At 56.5% G+C, this 14053-nt stretch overlaps 2 protein-coding genes across 2 annotated transcripts; one reads left to right on the top strand and one right to left on the bottom strand.

Annotated features, from left to right (window-relative positions):
- Positions 1–555: 555 nt before the first annotated feature.
- FAM166A (family with sequence similarity 166 member A) lies at positions 556–8098 on the top strand. Its single transcript, XM_008499347.1, has 7 exons — positions 556–611; positions 2540–2733; positions 2878–3167; positions 3918–4035; positions 4345–4439; positions 6063–6180; positions 8010–8098. Exons 1-7 carry the CDS (start codon positions 556–558, stop codon positions 8096–8098), a joined length of 960 nt encoding a protein of 319 aa, XP_008497569.1.
- TUBB4B (tubulin beta 4B class IVb) lies at positions 8089–10522 on the bottom strand. Its single transcript, XM_030461196.1, has 4 exons — positions 10165–10522; positions 9951–10059; positions 9754–9864; positions 8089–9297 (listed from the first exon to the last, which is right to left on the bottom strand). Exons 1-4 carry the CDS (start codon positions 10219–10221, stop codon positions 8237–8239), a joined length of 1338 nt encoding a protein of 445 aa, XP_030317056.1. The 5' UTR covers positions 10222–10522; the 3' UTR covers positions 8089–8236.
- Positions 10523–14053: the final 3531 nt, after the last annotated feature.

Below are 14053 nucleotides of genomic sequence, written 5' to 3'. Positions count from 1 at the left end.
TGGGGACACAGTGGCTGCTCAGGGAACAGGAGCCCCACGTTCCGGGATGCTGGGAATGGGAACAACATTTATCTCCTGTGGGAAGGAACTCCTGGAGGGTTTCATCCTCCCCCAGGCAGCCTGGGAGGGCAGCAAGTAGCAGGGAGAGGAGGGATGAGCCCTCCCAACTTCTGCCTTGGGGTTCCTTGGCAGAAAGGGGGGGATGTGGGGCAGTCTGGGCTGTGCTGGTGCCCAGGCTCTCCTGGGTTGTGTTTGTTGGATGTGAATGGCACCAGGAACTTGTATGGGTGCTGGGGCTGCTCACAGGGAGCCTCTGGTGACCCAAGGGCCACGAGCCCTCAGGAAACCTCACAAATGCTACAGAATCTCCATCCCAAATTTCCCACCCATCCTCCCTGGAAAGACGTGTCCAGAAAAGGCTGAGGAGCCTGTGCTGGAGCTGGAACCACTCTGAGGTGCTGACATCACTGCTGGGGGCATCACAGAGGTGTCCCAGGTGACAACATCAAGGTGCTGCTCCATCCTGCACCCACCACCCAGCGCTGCCTCATCCCCATGGCAGCCCACAGGGAAAACAGCATCTTCCCAGCCAGTCCCTACCACATCCCTGGGTAAGTTCTGAAGTTTTTTCCATACAGTTCATTACATTCTGGAGTTTTTTAAAAAACCATTGAATACTTCATGTACCAGTGCTCTGAAGGAGCCCCAGGGCTCTGGGCCAGGCACCACCAGGGCAGCAGGATTGGTGCTGCCACCCAGATTGGGCACTGAGCAGAGCCAGGGTTGGGAAATGCCAGCACAGAGAGCACTGAGAAACCCAAACTCAGTGTGTGGGATGGTTTGGGAAGGACCTGGGGCACAGAGAAGGGGAAAAGCCAGGAATCCTGGGCACAGCTTGCTGGAGCTGGGATGGGGACAGGTCCAGGGCTTTTCCCTGGACACAGGATGGCTGAGAAGGTTCAGGTGCCAGAGTCTGGGGAGAGGGGGCTGAGGAAGAGGAGAGGGGAAGGAAGGTGGAGACCCCAGGGGGCTGGGAGCAGGGACCTGGGACATCCCTTGGGCTCCTTGGTCAAAATCCCCAAGCAGGAGAAAGTCAGAGCCCCACTGAGCCCACTCTCCTCCAAGAGCCACAGCTGTTCCCAGCAGCACTTGTCCTTTGCTTCCCCACCTGATCCCTTCTCCATAAACCCAGCCTGGCTGAGCTCCTCCCAGTGCCTGGCTGTTAATTCTCTTGGATTGGACCCTTCCTCAGCCCTGCCATTAGTTTGTTCCTGGCCAGATTCCCTCGGGCCCATCCTGCCATTATTCAGGCTGTGTCATTTGTGCCCTTGCTCAGCTTTCTAGTCCAGGTGAAGCTTCCCAGTGTTGCAGGACTTGTTGGGATCACCAGGGATGAGCCCCAGAGCTGCTCCAGGGATGCAAAGTGGGGAAACCTTGCCAAGTGCCAGGGCACAGCTCTGCTCAGAGCTGCTGCCAGAATTTGGAAGGGAAAGCACTTACTCATCATCTCATGATCCTCAGGCACCACTTGGCTTCCTACCCAGAGGGATCTCTGCTGGGATCTCTGGGTTGGGATGTGCAGCTCTGCCTCTCTTCTCCAGTGCTGGAGTCCCAAGCATCAGAGGGAAACCTGATCCTGGGAACAGCTGAAGCTCCTGGTGTGGGCTCAGTGGAGTCAGAACTCCAGCCCTGAGCCCAACTGCATCCCAGGGAGCTGAGGAGCCTCCTGTCCCAAGGGACAATGTTGGTGATGGGGCTGAGCAGGCTCCTGCCTGCCCCTCTCCCATGGGCAGGACCCCAGGGATGGGTTTGGGACCTGGTCCTGGTTCTGGTTCTGGTCCTTGCCCTGAGGACACAGAACAGGGAGGTGTGGAGAGCACAAGGGAGTTTTCTGCTTCTTGGAGTTTCAGGGACACGGGAAGGTCCCAGTGACTCCCTGGGATTTAGGACAGAGAGGGAAAACGAAAGCCCATTGACCCCACAGGTCACGTTCTGGGTGAGAGCAGTTGTGTTGGTGCTGTCAGGGTGGGCACAGCCCCCTCCTGGGCCTCATCCTGTGTTCTCCTTGGACCAAAGCCTGAGCCCGGACACCTCTGGTCCAGTTTCCATGCTGAGATATAAAGCCCAGAGGTGTCTGGGTGCTGGGTTCCATCCACAGCCCCACACTCATCCCAGGTCACAGCCACAGCCCAGGCTCACGTCCTCCCAGCCTCCTTGGTGTGGCCTTCCCAGCGTCAAAACCTGGATATTAGAATGTGGATGTTGAAGGAAACGTTTTCACTGAGAGGCTTCTTAAACTCTGGCCCAGCCTGGGCAGGGGGTGGGTGAACAACCATCCCTGGAGGTGTTGAACAGGCACAGAGAGCTCAGGCTGGGCATCCCAGGGCACTGACCCGGTGGGGTTGGGTTAAGGGTTGGATGTGCTGACCTTAAAGGCATTTTTCACCCAGAATGATTGTGGGAACACCTCTGGCACAGGTCATCCAACCCCTCCCAGTGCCTCCTCGGTGAATGCTCTTTTTTTGGGTTTCCTCCCCAGCTATGAGGGCTTCATCCCCCAGTACAGCAACTGCTTTGGAGAAACCTTTGGGAAAACCACCCACCGCCTGCTGACAGACCCCGAGGTGGTGAGGAGCCCCCACCCCCTGCTGGCACCACTGCACAAACTGAGATTCATCGAGGATTTCAGTGGGGGGAATCCTGATGTCCAGGGTCACCTGCCAGGACGTCCAGGTGAGCAGCCCCCGGTCACCCCTTCTCCAGAATGGGCCCAGGGACCCCCGTGGGGGTCTGAGGGTCCAGCACAGCAGGAGCCCCCCAGGAATCCCCCATCCACCTTTTGGCCACTCCGTTCCCTAACTCCTGCCTATCCTGCAGGGTATTTTCCCTATGAGAAACCTGGGAATGTGCCAAATGTTCCTGGCCTGACTCTGGGGCCAAAACCTCCCCAGCTGGGGTCAAGGCCAGCAGAGGAGGAGCTGCTGCTGATGCTGCACAGGGACCGTGCCCCCGAGGACCACCCTGGGGAATACATCCCAGCACCACGACTGCCCCAGGGATACCACCTGAGGGCTTCCTGCTACCCCAGCTCCAACGGGAGGGTTCCTGGGACCATCTGGACCTGGGGACAAGATCAAAGCAGAGGACCTGGGCAGCTGAGCAAAAAGGTGAGGGGGTCTGGGTGTAAGGGAGAGGGGGGGAGGGAAGGGATGGGGAGGGAAGGGAGAGGGATAGAGATAGGGATAGGGAGGGGATAGAGAGGGAAGGAATCTCCTCAGCTCATGTGAAGAGGGAATTCCATGTGGCTGAGGATGGAAAGGGCAAAGCTCAGAGTGTTGTGTGGGGAAAAACCAAATTCACATCAATGTTTCTAGGGGTGGCAAATCCAACTCTTCCTCTTCCTAGTCCTCATCCTTGTCCTCCTCCTTGTTCTCCTCTTCCTCCTCCTCCCCCCAGCAGTCCTGACACCTCTGGTTACTGCTGGCTTTGTGCCCCCTTTCCTGCTCCCCCTGGAATTTCCCCCTGTCCTTATCCCCTGTTGGAAGCCAAGCCCTGGGATGCCCCTGCAGCATCCCTCAGGACCAACACCTTTGAGTCCCTGATTTCTTCTTTGTCACCTTCTGGGGCTCTGCAGATCCCCTGGAGGCAGAGATGAGAGATTCCTGGGGTCAGAAGCTGCCTTGGAGACAAATCCCAGGAAGGGCCATCCCTGTTCCTTGCTCTGAGGTTTCTGGAGGAGCTCAGTGCCCCGAGTTTCTCTGCTGCTCCCCGGGGGTTTTGCTCACACAGAGCTGGGTCCTGAATTTGACTTCACTGGGAATTCCTGGAGTGTGAAACTGGGAGGCTCCATTCCCAGGGTCTGGCAGGGAGGAAGGGATCCTACTGCTGGGTTATTGGGTTTCTGCTTTTGTTTTGAGGTTGTGAAAATGGAAGGTGTGAAGCTGCCAGAATGGGCTGAAGCCAGGGATGGGAAGGAAGAGGATCAGGTACTGAGACTGGATGTGCCCCGGAGAATCCAACAGAAAGTCATCTCAGGTAAAAATCCATGGGAGTCTCCTGTCACCTTCCTGTCACCTTCCTGTCACCTTCCTGTGTCCCCAGGGAGTTCTCAGGCATTGGACACTTCCTCCAGATCCTTGGAACACTTTGGGATGGGAAATGTCCCCAGTCCCCTCCATGCAGGGATGTCCTGGGGATGCTGGGTCTCCCCTGGGCAGGGATGCAGGAGCCACCTCAGCTGGAGCTCAGATCTGCTGCAGAAAGCAGAGGGAGAAGGGTGCTCAGCACCCACCCCAGCAGCTGTGGGTGTCACTGCTCAGATATCTCTCTTCCCTCTCTCCCAAGGTTATGCTGGATTCATCCCACGCCTCACCTGGATCCATGGGGTGAATTATCTCCAGAGTGTGAAGGAAGCCATGAGGGAATTTGACCACTACCAGGTAGGGTTCTCTCCCCAGATCTTATTTCAAGAACGTGATGTCAGTGTGGATGCATCTCCAGCACCAGAGTGGTTTAATTTGCAGCAATAGGATTAGAACTGGGGCTGTAAGCACAAGAAAAAGAAAATGCTATGAGGTAACATGGACAGAAAATCATGAGTAATTAAATTCTGTAACTTGTTTCCTTGGGACATGAAGGGAGGATAAATGAGTTCATAGAAGGATTAAGCAAATCTATTGAGGGCTGGTTAAAGGCTGGTTGTTAAAAATGTTGCTCTGGGAGCAGAGACAGTGGGTGCAGTTATCTGTGCTCCCCTTACACCCTCCTGGAGTTTCTCCCCTCTAATCGGTTCTCAGGCTTTCTGTCTTAAGGGGATCTCGCTCTCCTTCCTCCTCCTTTTGGGGAGGATGCAGAAATATCCCGAATGAAAAAACTATTTTGCCCCTTGCTGCAAGATCTCCCATCTGATGCCACAGAATCTCCTCCTGGGGAAGATGAGGTCCCTCCCACAGCCCTTAACACTTCGCATCCCGAGCTCCACCTTGCTTCCTGCTAGGAGGAAATCCCTGGGATGTGGCTGATCAGCTCAGCCCGAGCAGGGAAACACTTCCAGCCCTTGGGATTCACCGGGATGAGGGCTTTGTCCCGGGAGAAAAATCCCAGACCTGAGCATTCCCAGCTCGGAGAAACTGCAGCAGCAGAGACTCAGCTGGGGGGTGAGAGGTGGCTGGGATGGAGTCCCCTGTGCTGCCATCCTCATCATCCTCATCCTCATCATCCTCATCCTCATCCTCATCCTTTCCTTCTGCCCTGCACAAACAGAGCAAAATCCCAGCATGCCCCCCCCCAGGCCGTGCTGTTCCCAAAGCTTTTGGGATTTCCTGACCTCCTCTGGCAGGGACTGCAGGGGGAGGGATCCCAGGGCAGGGTCCAGAGAGGAGGGGATGTGGGGGGTTGGTTGCAGCCCATCAGGAGCTGTAGGAATAGAAGGAGGCTAGAAAAATAAATAAATAAGTAACCAAATCATCCCCACCCCCCATTTCTGTCTAAGATGGCTTCTGCCTCCTGCCCTGGATCTCTGCAGCCCTGGGTGACACAGGGGGAGGTGCTGCCAGCATCCCAACCCAAACCCCCTCTCCAGAGGCTGGAGGGACCCCAGGAGATGCTGTGGCTTTGGGGACAAGCATTGTCCAGGCTGCCCAGGGACGTGGTGGGGTTTCCATCCTTTCCATCCCTTTTGTAATACCAAAAAATTGGGTTTATGTGGTGCTTGAGATGATGCAGTGGTTATGGTGGTGTAGGGCTGATGGGTGGACTCAGGAGGGTCCTCTCCAACCATGATGATCCTGTATGGAGATTCTGAGGAGTTCTCCAAGCCCAGGAGCTGCTCTGTGCACCCAGGGCTCGGGTGGTGCTGCCAAGGGTGCTGCCAGCACCCATCAGGAGGAAAACCTACCATGGAAAAGGGGAGATGCAGTGGAGCTCCTCATCAGAGGAAAACATCTGGAGAAAGAGTCCCTGCCCACTGGCTGTAAACCGGAGTCAGAGCCCAGGCCTTGGGCAGCAATCATCTGCTTTGAAATGAACCATTCTGTGCTGACAGTTTTTTGTTTGTTTTCCAGTTTTTGCAGAGAAACCCATCCAGCAGCTTTGGCAAGAGATATCCCCAAACCTACTGGCCAGGCCACAGGATTTACACCAGTGCTGGGCTGATCCCTTTCTACACAGGCTTTGTACCAGGTAAGTGCTCAGCTCTGTGACCAGGAGCTAACACTAATTACTGTAATGAAGCTGTGCTGTCATTAGCTGCAGTGTTGGTGTAGTGATCACTGACTGATGGGTTCCACCTGGGGAGAAGTTTGTGGGGATTTTTTCTCCTTGGCTGTGCCACCCCCTTCCCACCTGCAGCAGAGCCCAGCTCCAGCCTGGGCTGGTGCAGAATATTCCTCTGGTTTCCAGCCACCAACTCCCTGCTAAAGCAGAGCAGACCAGTAACACCCCACCCACTGGGATTTCTTAACTGGGAAAGGGATTCAGTTCTAAAAAGTTTAAAGTTTGATTAAAAAAGAAAAACCCCCAAAGTTTCACCCAATCAGTAATTAATCTTGGTGTCTTTGGGCATGGCAAAGAGCCCCCAGCTCAGTGATCATGTGGGATGGGAGAGACTGGACATAAACCCAAACTTGTAGCTTGCACTGAATGTGATAAAGTAGAAGAAAATGGTAGAAGACACAAAATGTGGCAGAAATGGAAGCAGAGAGTAGGAAAATAACACACCTGGCAGGGTCAGGCAGGAGCTGGTGTTGAGGTTGTGTTCCTGAGGCTGCAGGAAGGTTTGTGCTGGACACAGGAGCTGGGGGTGGGAACATCTCCTGCTGGCCTGAGGAGGGGCTGGACAGATCCTGATCACGGGTGGAGGGAAAGATGCTCCCCTGGGCCTCTGGGCACCCCTCTCCTGCTGCAGGGCAGGCGCCAGGCACAGCCAGCCCTGTCCCTCCCCTCCTGTGCCAAACCCCTGAGCCCCCCAGGTTTGCCCTCTGCTTTGGGGTGTCTGAGGCTCCAGGCCCCTGGGAAAGGGAGAGCTCTGGAGCTGGACCCCAGTGTCAGTCCTGGTGCTGGGTCAGCTCCCCGGGAGCCTCCAGACAGCAGGAGAGCAGCAGAGAGTGTAATGAAACACAGGGAATAAAACGACCCACTGTAGAATTGAGAGGAATCCACTGTTCAAAGCGCTACCTCCGTTGTCACCTTCTCACCTGCACGAGTGTCCTGTGCAGCTCTGGCCCCAGCCACCAGCTCTGGCTGCACAGAGAACTCCTGGGCCCCAGCCCTGCCGGGGGAATGTCACTGCTCCAACCAGTTCAGTGCTGGAAGGAGAGGCTTGACTTGGAGACAAAAACATAAACCCCAAATTAGTTGTAATCAGATCACTGAACAAGAGTTTCTTCAGCAAGGCCCAGCCTGGTAGCTCCTGTCCAGCTCCTGCCTGGTTTCTCACTGTGGTTTCCATAGTAAAAATCTGCTAATTCGGGTTTTGAGGAGATAAAATTGTTTTGGAGAGAGTTTGGTACCAGGTGTTCAGCTGCCCTTGCAAGCAGGGAGGCAGTTAACACCCAAAGGGTTTATTGGTAAAATCTACAGGCTGATCTTTGACCACCCACAGCTCTGTGGTGTCACAGGTGTCCCCAGGGCTCTGGTGACAGCCACCTGCTGGGTTTGTCCTGCTGAGCAGCTGCAGGGGCTCAGCCCAACACCTGGTGAGAGCAGAACCTGCCCAGCACAGCCTCCTGCCCCGGGCAGGGGGTACCCCACACCTCACACCCACATCTGGCCCCGTTCTGCTCAGGATCTGCTCAGCAGAGCCAGGGACAGGGACCCACACAGGTACCCACGTGGGCTCACTCCCTGTGACGTGTCCACCAGGACACAGCCACACCAGGAAATGTCTCCACTCCCACAGCAGCAGAGCAACAGTGGTGCCACAGAGAGCCCTCTGCCCTCCCAGCCAGCAGAGGGGTGGTTGCCCTGGGCAGGCAGCAGGACTCACACCAAGTCCCCTTTTTCCTTTCCAGAACTCCGCCACATCTACGCCCTGACTTTTGGGAACAGCACCCGGAAAGCTCACCAGAAGGAAAAGAGGAGACGAGCTCGTGCACTGTGAAAAATGCTTTAATGGTGCCTGTACAGCATTGAAGTGACTCTGAGACAGGAAAAGGAACACAACACAGACAGAGAGGTTCTGAATGAAGGAGTTCGTACAGCTTTAAACAAAATATACACGCGTTCACCCGCACAGCTCTTACTCTGCCTCTTCCTCAGCCTCCTCCTCAAACTCCCCCTCCTCCTCAGCTGTGGCGTCCTGGTACTGCTGATACTCAGACACCAGGTCGTTCATGTTGCTCTCAGCCTCTGTGAACTCCATCTCGTCCATGCCCTCGCCAGTGTACCAGTGCAGGAAAGCCTTTCTGCGGAACATGGCGGTGAACTGCTCGGAAATGCGTTTGAACAGCTCCTGGATGGCGGTGCTGTTGCCAATGAAGGTGGCAGACATTTTCAGGCCACGAGGTGGAATGTCACAGACGGCTGTTTTAACGTTATTGGGAATCCACTCCACAAAATAGCTGCTGTTTTTGTTCTGGACGTTCAGCATCTGCTCGTCCACCTCTTTCATGGACATGCGGCCCCTGAAGACGGCGGCCACCGTCAGGTAGCGGCCGTGACGGGGGTCACAGGCGGCCATCATGTTCTTAGCATCAAACATCTGCTGGGTCAGCTCCGGCACCGTCAGGGCCCGGTACTGCTGGCTGCCACGGCTCGTCAGAGGGGCGAAACCGGGCATGAAAAAGTGCAGACGGGGGAAAGGAACCATGTTGACTGCCAGCTTCCTCAGGTCGGCATTGAGCTGGCCCGGGAACCGCAGGCAGGTGGTGACACCGCTCATGGTTGCTGACACCAAATGGTTCAGATCACCGTAGGTGGGGGTGGTTAACTTCAGTGTTCTGAAGCATATGTCATAGAGGGCTTCGTTATCAATACAGTAGGTCTCATCTGTGTTCTCTACGAGCTGGTGCACCGAGAGCGTGGCGTTGTAGGGCTCTACTACAGTATCTGAGACTTTAGGGGAGGGGACAACACTGAAAGTATTCATAATTCTGTCAGGGTACTCTTCACGGATTTTGCTGATGAGCAGGGTACCCATGCCAGAGCCCGTACCGCCACCGAGGGAGTGAGTAAGCTGGAAGCCCTGGAGACAATCACAGCTTTCTGCCTCCTTTCTTACAACATCTAACACGGCATCAACTAGTTCAGCACCTTCTGTATAATGGCCCTTTGCCCAGTTGTTTCCTGCTCCGCTCTGACCTGGAAGAAAGCCATTTTCGTATTAGATTACGGGCGCTGCTTCCTGCTTGCAAGCAAAGCTCGGGAGCATCAGGCTACAGAGAAATCCCCACCAAAGCTTTCCTTTCATTCAGCTGGGGTTTCACACCAGCAGCTCCCAGCGGCTCGGGAAGATGGATGGAAAATATGAATTATCAATGACAGAGCAGCCATGTCGTGTCTCCTGCTAGCACGGCGCAGGGAAGGAGAGCTGCAAGACCAACGACCTCTCGTGCTCCTCAGAGCCGCCCTCACCCGCACACCCTCCGCAGATCCCCGCTGTTTCACGCCAGGATTAACCCCCCTCCCCGGGGCCCTGGAGCATGTGCGGCGGCGGAGCCCGCACTGCAGCGTCCTGCCCTGCCCCACCCCGAGCCGGCTACACGGCAGCTCCCTCCCTCCCTCCCTCCCTCCCTCCCCCGCTCCCGGCGCACTCACCGAACACGAAGTTGTCTGGCCTGAATATCTGGCCGAAGGGCCCCGAACGCACCGAGTCCATGGTGCCGGGCTCTAGATCCACCAGCACGGCGCGGGGCACGTATTTGCCACCTGCGGAACAGGGAGAGGCCGTGACAGGGAGAGGGGCCCGGGGAGGGAGGGAGGGAATGAGGGGGCGGGGGGGCGCCGGGCCCTACCTGTGGCCTCGTTGTAGTAGACATTGATGCGCTCCAGCTGCAGGTCGCTGTCTCCGTGGTAAGTGCCGGTTGGGTCGATGCCATGCTCGTCGCTGATCACCTCCCAGAACTACCGGAGAGAATCGCGTCAGGGCCGGCCGGGCTGGGCGAGGCGGCAGCCCCCCCGTCTCCCTCCTCCCTCTCCTCCCGCCGCCCACCAGCCCGCCACCCGGACCTTGGCCCCGATCTGGTTTCCGCACTGCCCGGCCTGCAGGTGCACGATCTCCCTCATGATGGCGGCGGCACAGCTCGGCACTCCCCGACACCGCTCTTCCCTCAACCGACTGCCTGCGTGAGGCAACCGCCAGGCCTTATATAGCAGCGGAATGCGCGCGCAGCCTTCTTTTCCCCGCCCAGGCGGTCACCCGCATCATCTATTGGCTCCCCATAACGAGGCTCTAGGAATAGGGGCAGCTGGTTGGCTGAGGCGCTGTCACTCAAGTCGTTGGCTGCCGCCCGCTCCCCCCGGCTGTCTGTTGATTCTCACTGTTAGGCAACCGGGGCGCACGAGAGCCCGCCCCACCGGCTGAGGGCGCTCCCGATTGGCTGAATTGAATGATTGATGTCGAACGCGATTGGCTGCCGGTCTCCGGGATGAGCTCACGGCCATCTGATTGGACGAAAACAAAGTGTCCTAGTAACCGTCGCAATGACTCCGCAGCAGGCCCTGGGCGGTGGCCCGCGCACCCGCCTATTCCCAGAGCCCCCTGCGCTCTTTGCGCAGCGTAGGCGGCGGCTCCTCCTTACTGCGGGAGAGGCGCGGGGAGGGGGCGGTTTCCGGGGAAACCCAGCCCGGGGCGGTTCCCCCCGCAGCTCCCGAATACCCTCACCCCCGCTTATCACCCCCGCTCCTCCGCAACGCCCTTCCCTTCCCCGCCCCGCCCGGCCCCGCCGCTGCCCCCTCCCCGCCGTGGGCTCCGGGGCGCTGCGGCGGCTTCTGAAGGGAGGGGTGGAGGGGAAGGGAGAGCTGTGCGCATGCGCGGGCTGCGGCGCCGTTCTAGCACTTTCTGGCGCGCGGCCGCCCCGAGGCGGCGGGGCCGGGCGGGTGTTGCCATGGCAACGGGGCGGGGGAGGAAGGGGAAGGGTTGGGGGGACTGAGGGGGGGCTGAGGTTCTGAGGGGTGCGGACTGAGTGAGGGGGGAGCTGCCTGGGAGGGAGTGGGGAGAGGGGGGGTCTGGTGACTGCAGAGGCTCTTTTGGTGACTCTGGAGGCTCCTTTGGTGTCTCTGGGGTTTCGTTTGGTGACTCCAGAGGTTCCTTTGGTGACTCTGGAGGTTCCTCTGGTCCCTCCGGAGCTCCTCTCGCAGTTGTCACAAGGACCAGAGCATCCTCTCATGAGCCTTGAGATCTGCGGCTTAGGAGCCCTCAGATTTGTCCTACAACATTTTATTTTTGCTAATTCCAGGCCACTCAGCCACTGCTTCACTCCCTAGCTGCATGCAGAGCCATAGGAAGTGACACATCTAAATTTAAATTTATTGTTTTTTATGCTGACTCACTGAGTCCTGCCCAGGCTGAGCAGAGCCCTGCTCTGGGCACACCTCCCTCCTGGGCTGGGGTTTGCAGCCCAGACATGAGGCACCCAAACCTCCCGAGCTGGGTAAATCCCCCCCTCACCTTTCCTCACGTTCTGCTCTCACCTCCTGCCACCAGGCTCAGCACGTTCTGCAGGGATGGTTCATCCCTTGGTCACAGCTTCTGCTTCCCATGCTATGACTGTGGCAGCTGAGCCTTTTTATGATCCTGGCATCTCTTTTTCTTTTGTACTGCAGCTCAGACTTGGAAGAGGCTCCAGACCTGGCCAGGCTCAGGCTCCTGCTCAGTGTTGGGGTGAGGAGGCAGCAGCAGGGAGCTGGGTGCTGCACCCAGTGGGGTCAGGGGGTGCCAGGGGGTCAGTGACACTGCAGGGACACCGGCACTGCCTCCCCGCAGAGCTGTTCTGTGGCTTGTAGGATGGGACAGCAGAAATCCCAGTGCTGCTGTGACCCTGCCCTGGGAGGGCTGTGGCTGGAGATAGGCTCTGCTGGCTGGCTCCATGCAAAGGTTACAGTGACTGAAATGTCTTGCGTATTCCTCTGGAGATGCTGGAAGGAAGCCAGGAGCAGTCCCAGAGACCTTGGGAGGATCCCGGAGTATCAGGCGTGAGCTGAGAGAATCTCGGGAAGCTCCAGGAGGCCCTGGGAGAGACCTTCCCATCCCCAGGGGTGCCCAGCCAGGGGCTGGGAGGTGCAGCTGTGGCTGATTGATTTAAAGGTTTGTGCAGCAATGCAAAACCATTCGGGTCCAGGTTTATCCCACCTCATTCCAGCAGGGATTGGGATGGCTGCCTGGGCTGTCCTCACACCAGAGCCAGGGGGAAGGAAGGGCCCTCTGAGCACACACCACACCTTGCTGTGCTCTGCAGAGCTCCTGGAGGTCAAACCCAGATCAAATCCTCAGTATCATTCCATTCTCACAGGCATGGCAGGAATCTGGAGCAGACTTGCTGAGGGTTTCACAGGAGGCTGTGGTAATCTGAAGGCAGCTTTTCCTCCAGGTTGTGATGCCATCCCTTCAGAATAATCTGCAAAGGAAACACTTTGTGACAAAAAGTGAGGCTGCAGAATGCCTGTGTTCTGTCCAGGAAAGAAATGCAGCATAAATTCTCAGTGAGAATGCTCAGGAAAGCAGCAATGCTGCTGAGCTCCTGGAGCCACTGCAGGGCTGGCAGGAGGTCTGCTGGAATGCCATGCAGGAACAGGTTTGGGGTTTCTGTTTGTTTGTTCAGTGAGGGTCAGAAAGGGCTGCACATCATGAGAAACCTGATTTCCCCTCTGTTGGAAGGAGCCTCTGTAGCTCCTGCTCTCACTGCTTGTGCTTCAGCCCTTGCTGCCTTTAAGGTTTGAGAAATGGTTGTCACCCCCAGCACTCCCAGGGGCAGCAAAAAAGTGGAAATCCTCTGCTTTGTGAAGTCTTCTGATACCTGTCTGAGAAAGGGCAGCAGGACCTGGCCAGCAGAGCACAGAGCAGGGGGAGGACCTGTGGGCAGCTGAAGCTTTGGTTCTCCCAAGGTTTCCCTGGGAGATTTTGGCCACCTCAGGACCTGTGGGTCAGGAGGCATTTCAGATCATTGATGCAGCATTTAGTTTTGCTGATTCTGTCCCAGTCAAGTAGCACTTCTGTCCATAGCTACCTGCAGATCCACAGGGAATGACAGTTCTGATTTAAGGTTTTTTCTTTTTTTAATGAAAGCAAAATGCCAGTGTTTCTCAGGTCTCTGTGAGGAGGAACACAGCCAGGAATCTCCATGGAGAGCTTCAGGAGCTGCCAACCATCTTAACCCTGCACCTTCTAAAGCTGTGGCAGCCCAGCAACCTGATTTACACCTCTCAGAGGGTGAGGTGAAAATAACCAGGCAGGTTTTTTGGTGTCCTGTAATGTTTCCCTCTTTGGGTCCCCAGCTCCACTGTCACCCAGTGACAAGCTCTGTAGGTCTCACTTTCTCTTGCTCAGGAAATCTGTTTTTCTGGAGCCTTTCCACCAAGAAGTGGTGACTAATTCCATCATGAGGTGTGCATATGGTGACACCCCCTGCTGTGAGTAAAAATAAGCTTTCCTTCACACAGAAGTTGATTTTATCATTCCTCTGTCTCTCCCAAACCTCTTTCATTCCCCGTGCAGTCCTTTTCCTATCAGGGATTTTGGTTTTTTCTGTTTTATTTCCAGAAGAGCTTTCATCTCTAATCCATGCTGGTGCCTCTCTCCCTGCTCAGAGTCTCTCCACCAACACCAGAGCTGGTTAAATCACTGCCCAGAGCTGCTGTCACATACTGCACTGTGTCTTTCACCCCTGTCCACATCAGGAGCCTACTTGTCAAGTTTCCAGCCAAGCCTGCTTGCTTCATTTATTTAATAGGTGGTGGGAGCAGCTCCCAGCTGCCTTGGAGATTTCCTGAGGCTTCGGAGTGTCCTGCCAGCATCCCTCTGGTGACTAAGCCCTGTCATTACACATCCCAGGGACTCCAGTTTCTGCTCCTGTGTTTGTCTGACTTGTGCAGGGGATCCAGGAGCATCCTCCTGCCAGGA

This window comes from Calypte anna, chromosome 17 (assembly GCF_003957555.1).
Source record: "Calypte anna isolate BGI_N300 chromosome 17, bCalAnn1_v1.p, whole genome shotgun sequence".
Lineage (NCBI taxonomy): Eukaryota > Metazoa > Chordata > Aves > Apodiformes > Trochilidae > Calypte > Calypte anna.
The sequence above is the reverse complement of the archived record's forward strand: the minus strand, read 5'-3'. Positions and strand labels throughout refer to the sequence as shown.

Bases quoted from the DNA above. Each gene is read 5' to 3' on its own strand.
- TUBB4B (XM_030461196.1), bottom strand. From the start codon at position 10,221: ATGAGGGAGATCGTGCACCTGCAGGCCGGGCAGTGCGGAAACCAGATC. The intron at 10,060-10,164 runs GTCCGGGTGGCG...TCTCTCCGGTAG, and splicing joins GAAACCAGATCGGGGCCAAG to TTCTGGGAGGTGATCAGCGA. The intron at 9,865-9,950 runs GTAGGGCCCGGC...CCTGTTCCGCAG, and splicing joins CTACTACAACGAGGCCACAG to GTGGCAAATACGTGCCCCGC.
- FAM166A (XM_008499347.1), top strand. From the start codon at position 556: ATGGCAGCCCACAGGGAAAACAGCATCTTCCCAGCCAGTCCCTACCAC. The intron at 3,168-3,917 runs GTGAGGGGGTCT...TTTTGTTTTGAG, and splicing joins CTGGGCAGCTGAGCAAAAAG to GTTGTGAAAATGGAAGGTGT. The intron at 4,440-6,062 runs GTAGGGTTCTCT...TTTGTTTTCCAG, and splicing joins GGGAATTTGACCACTACCAG to TTTTTGCAGAGAAACCCATC.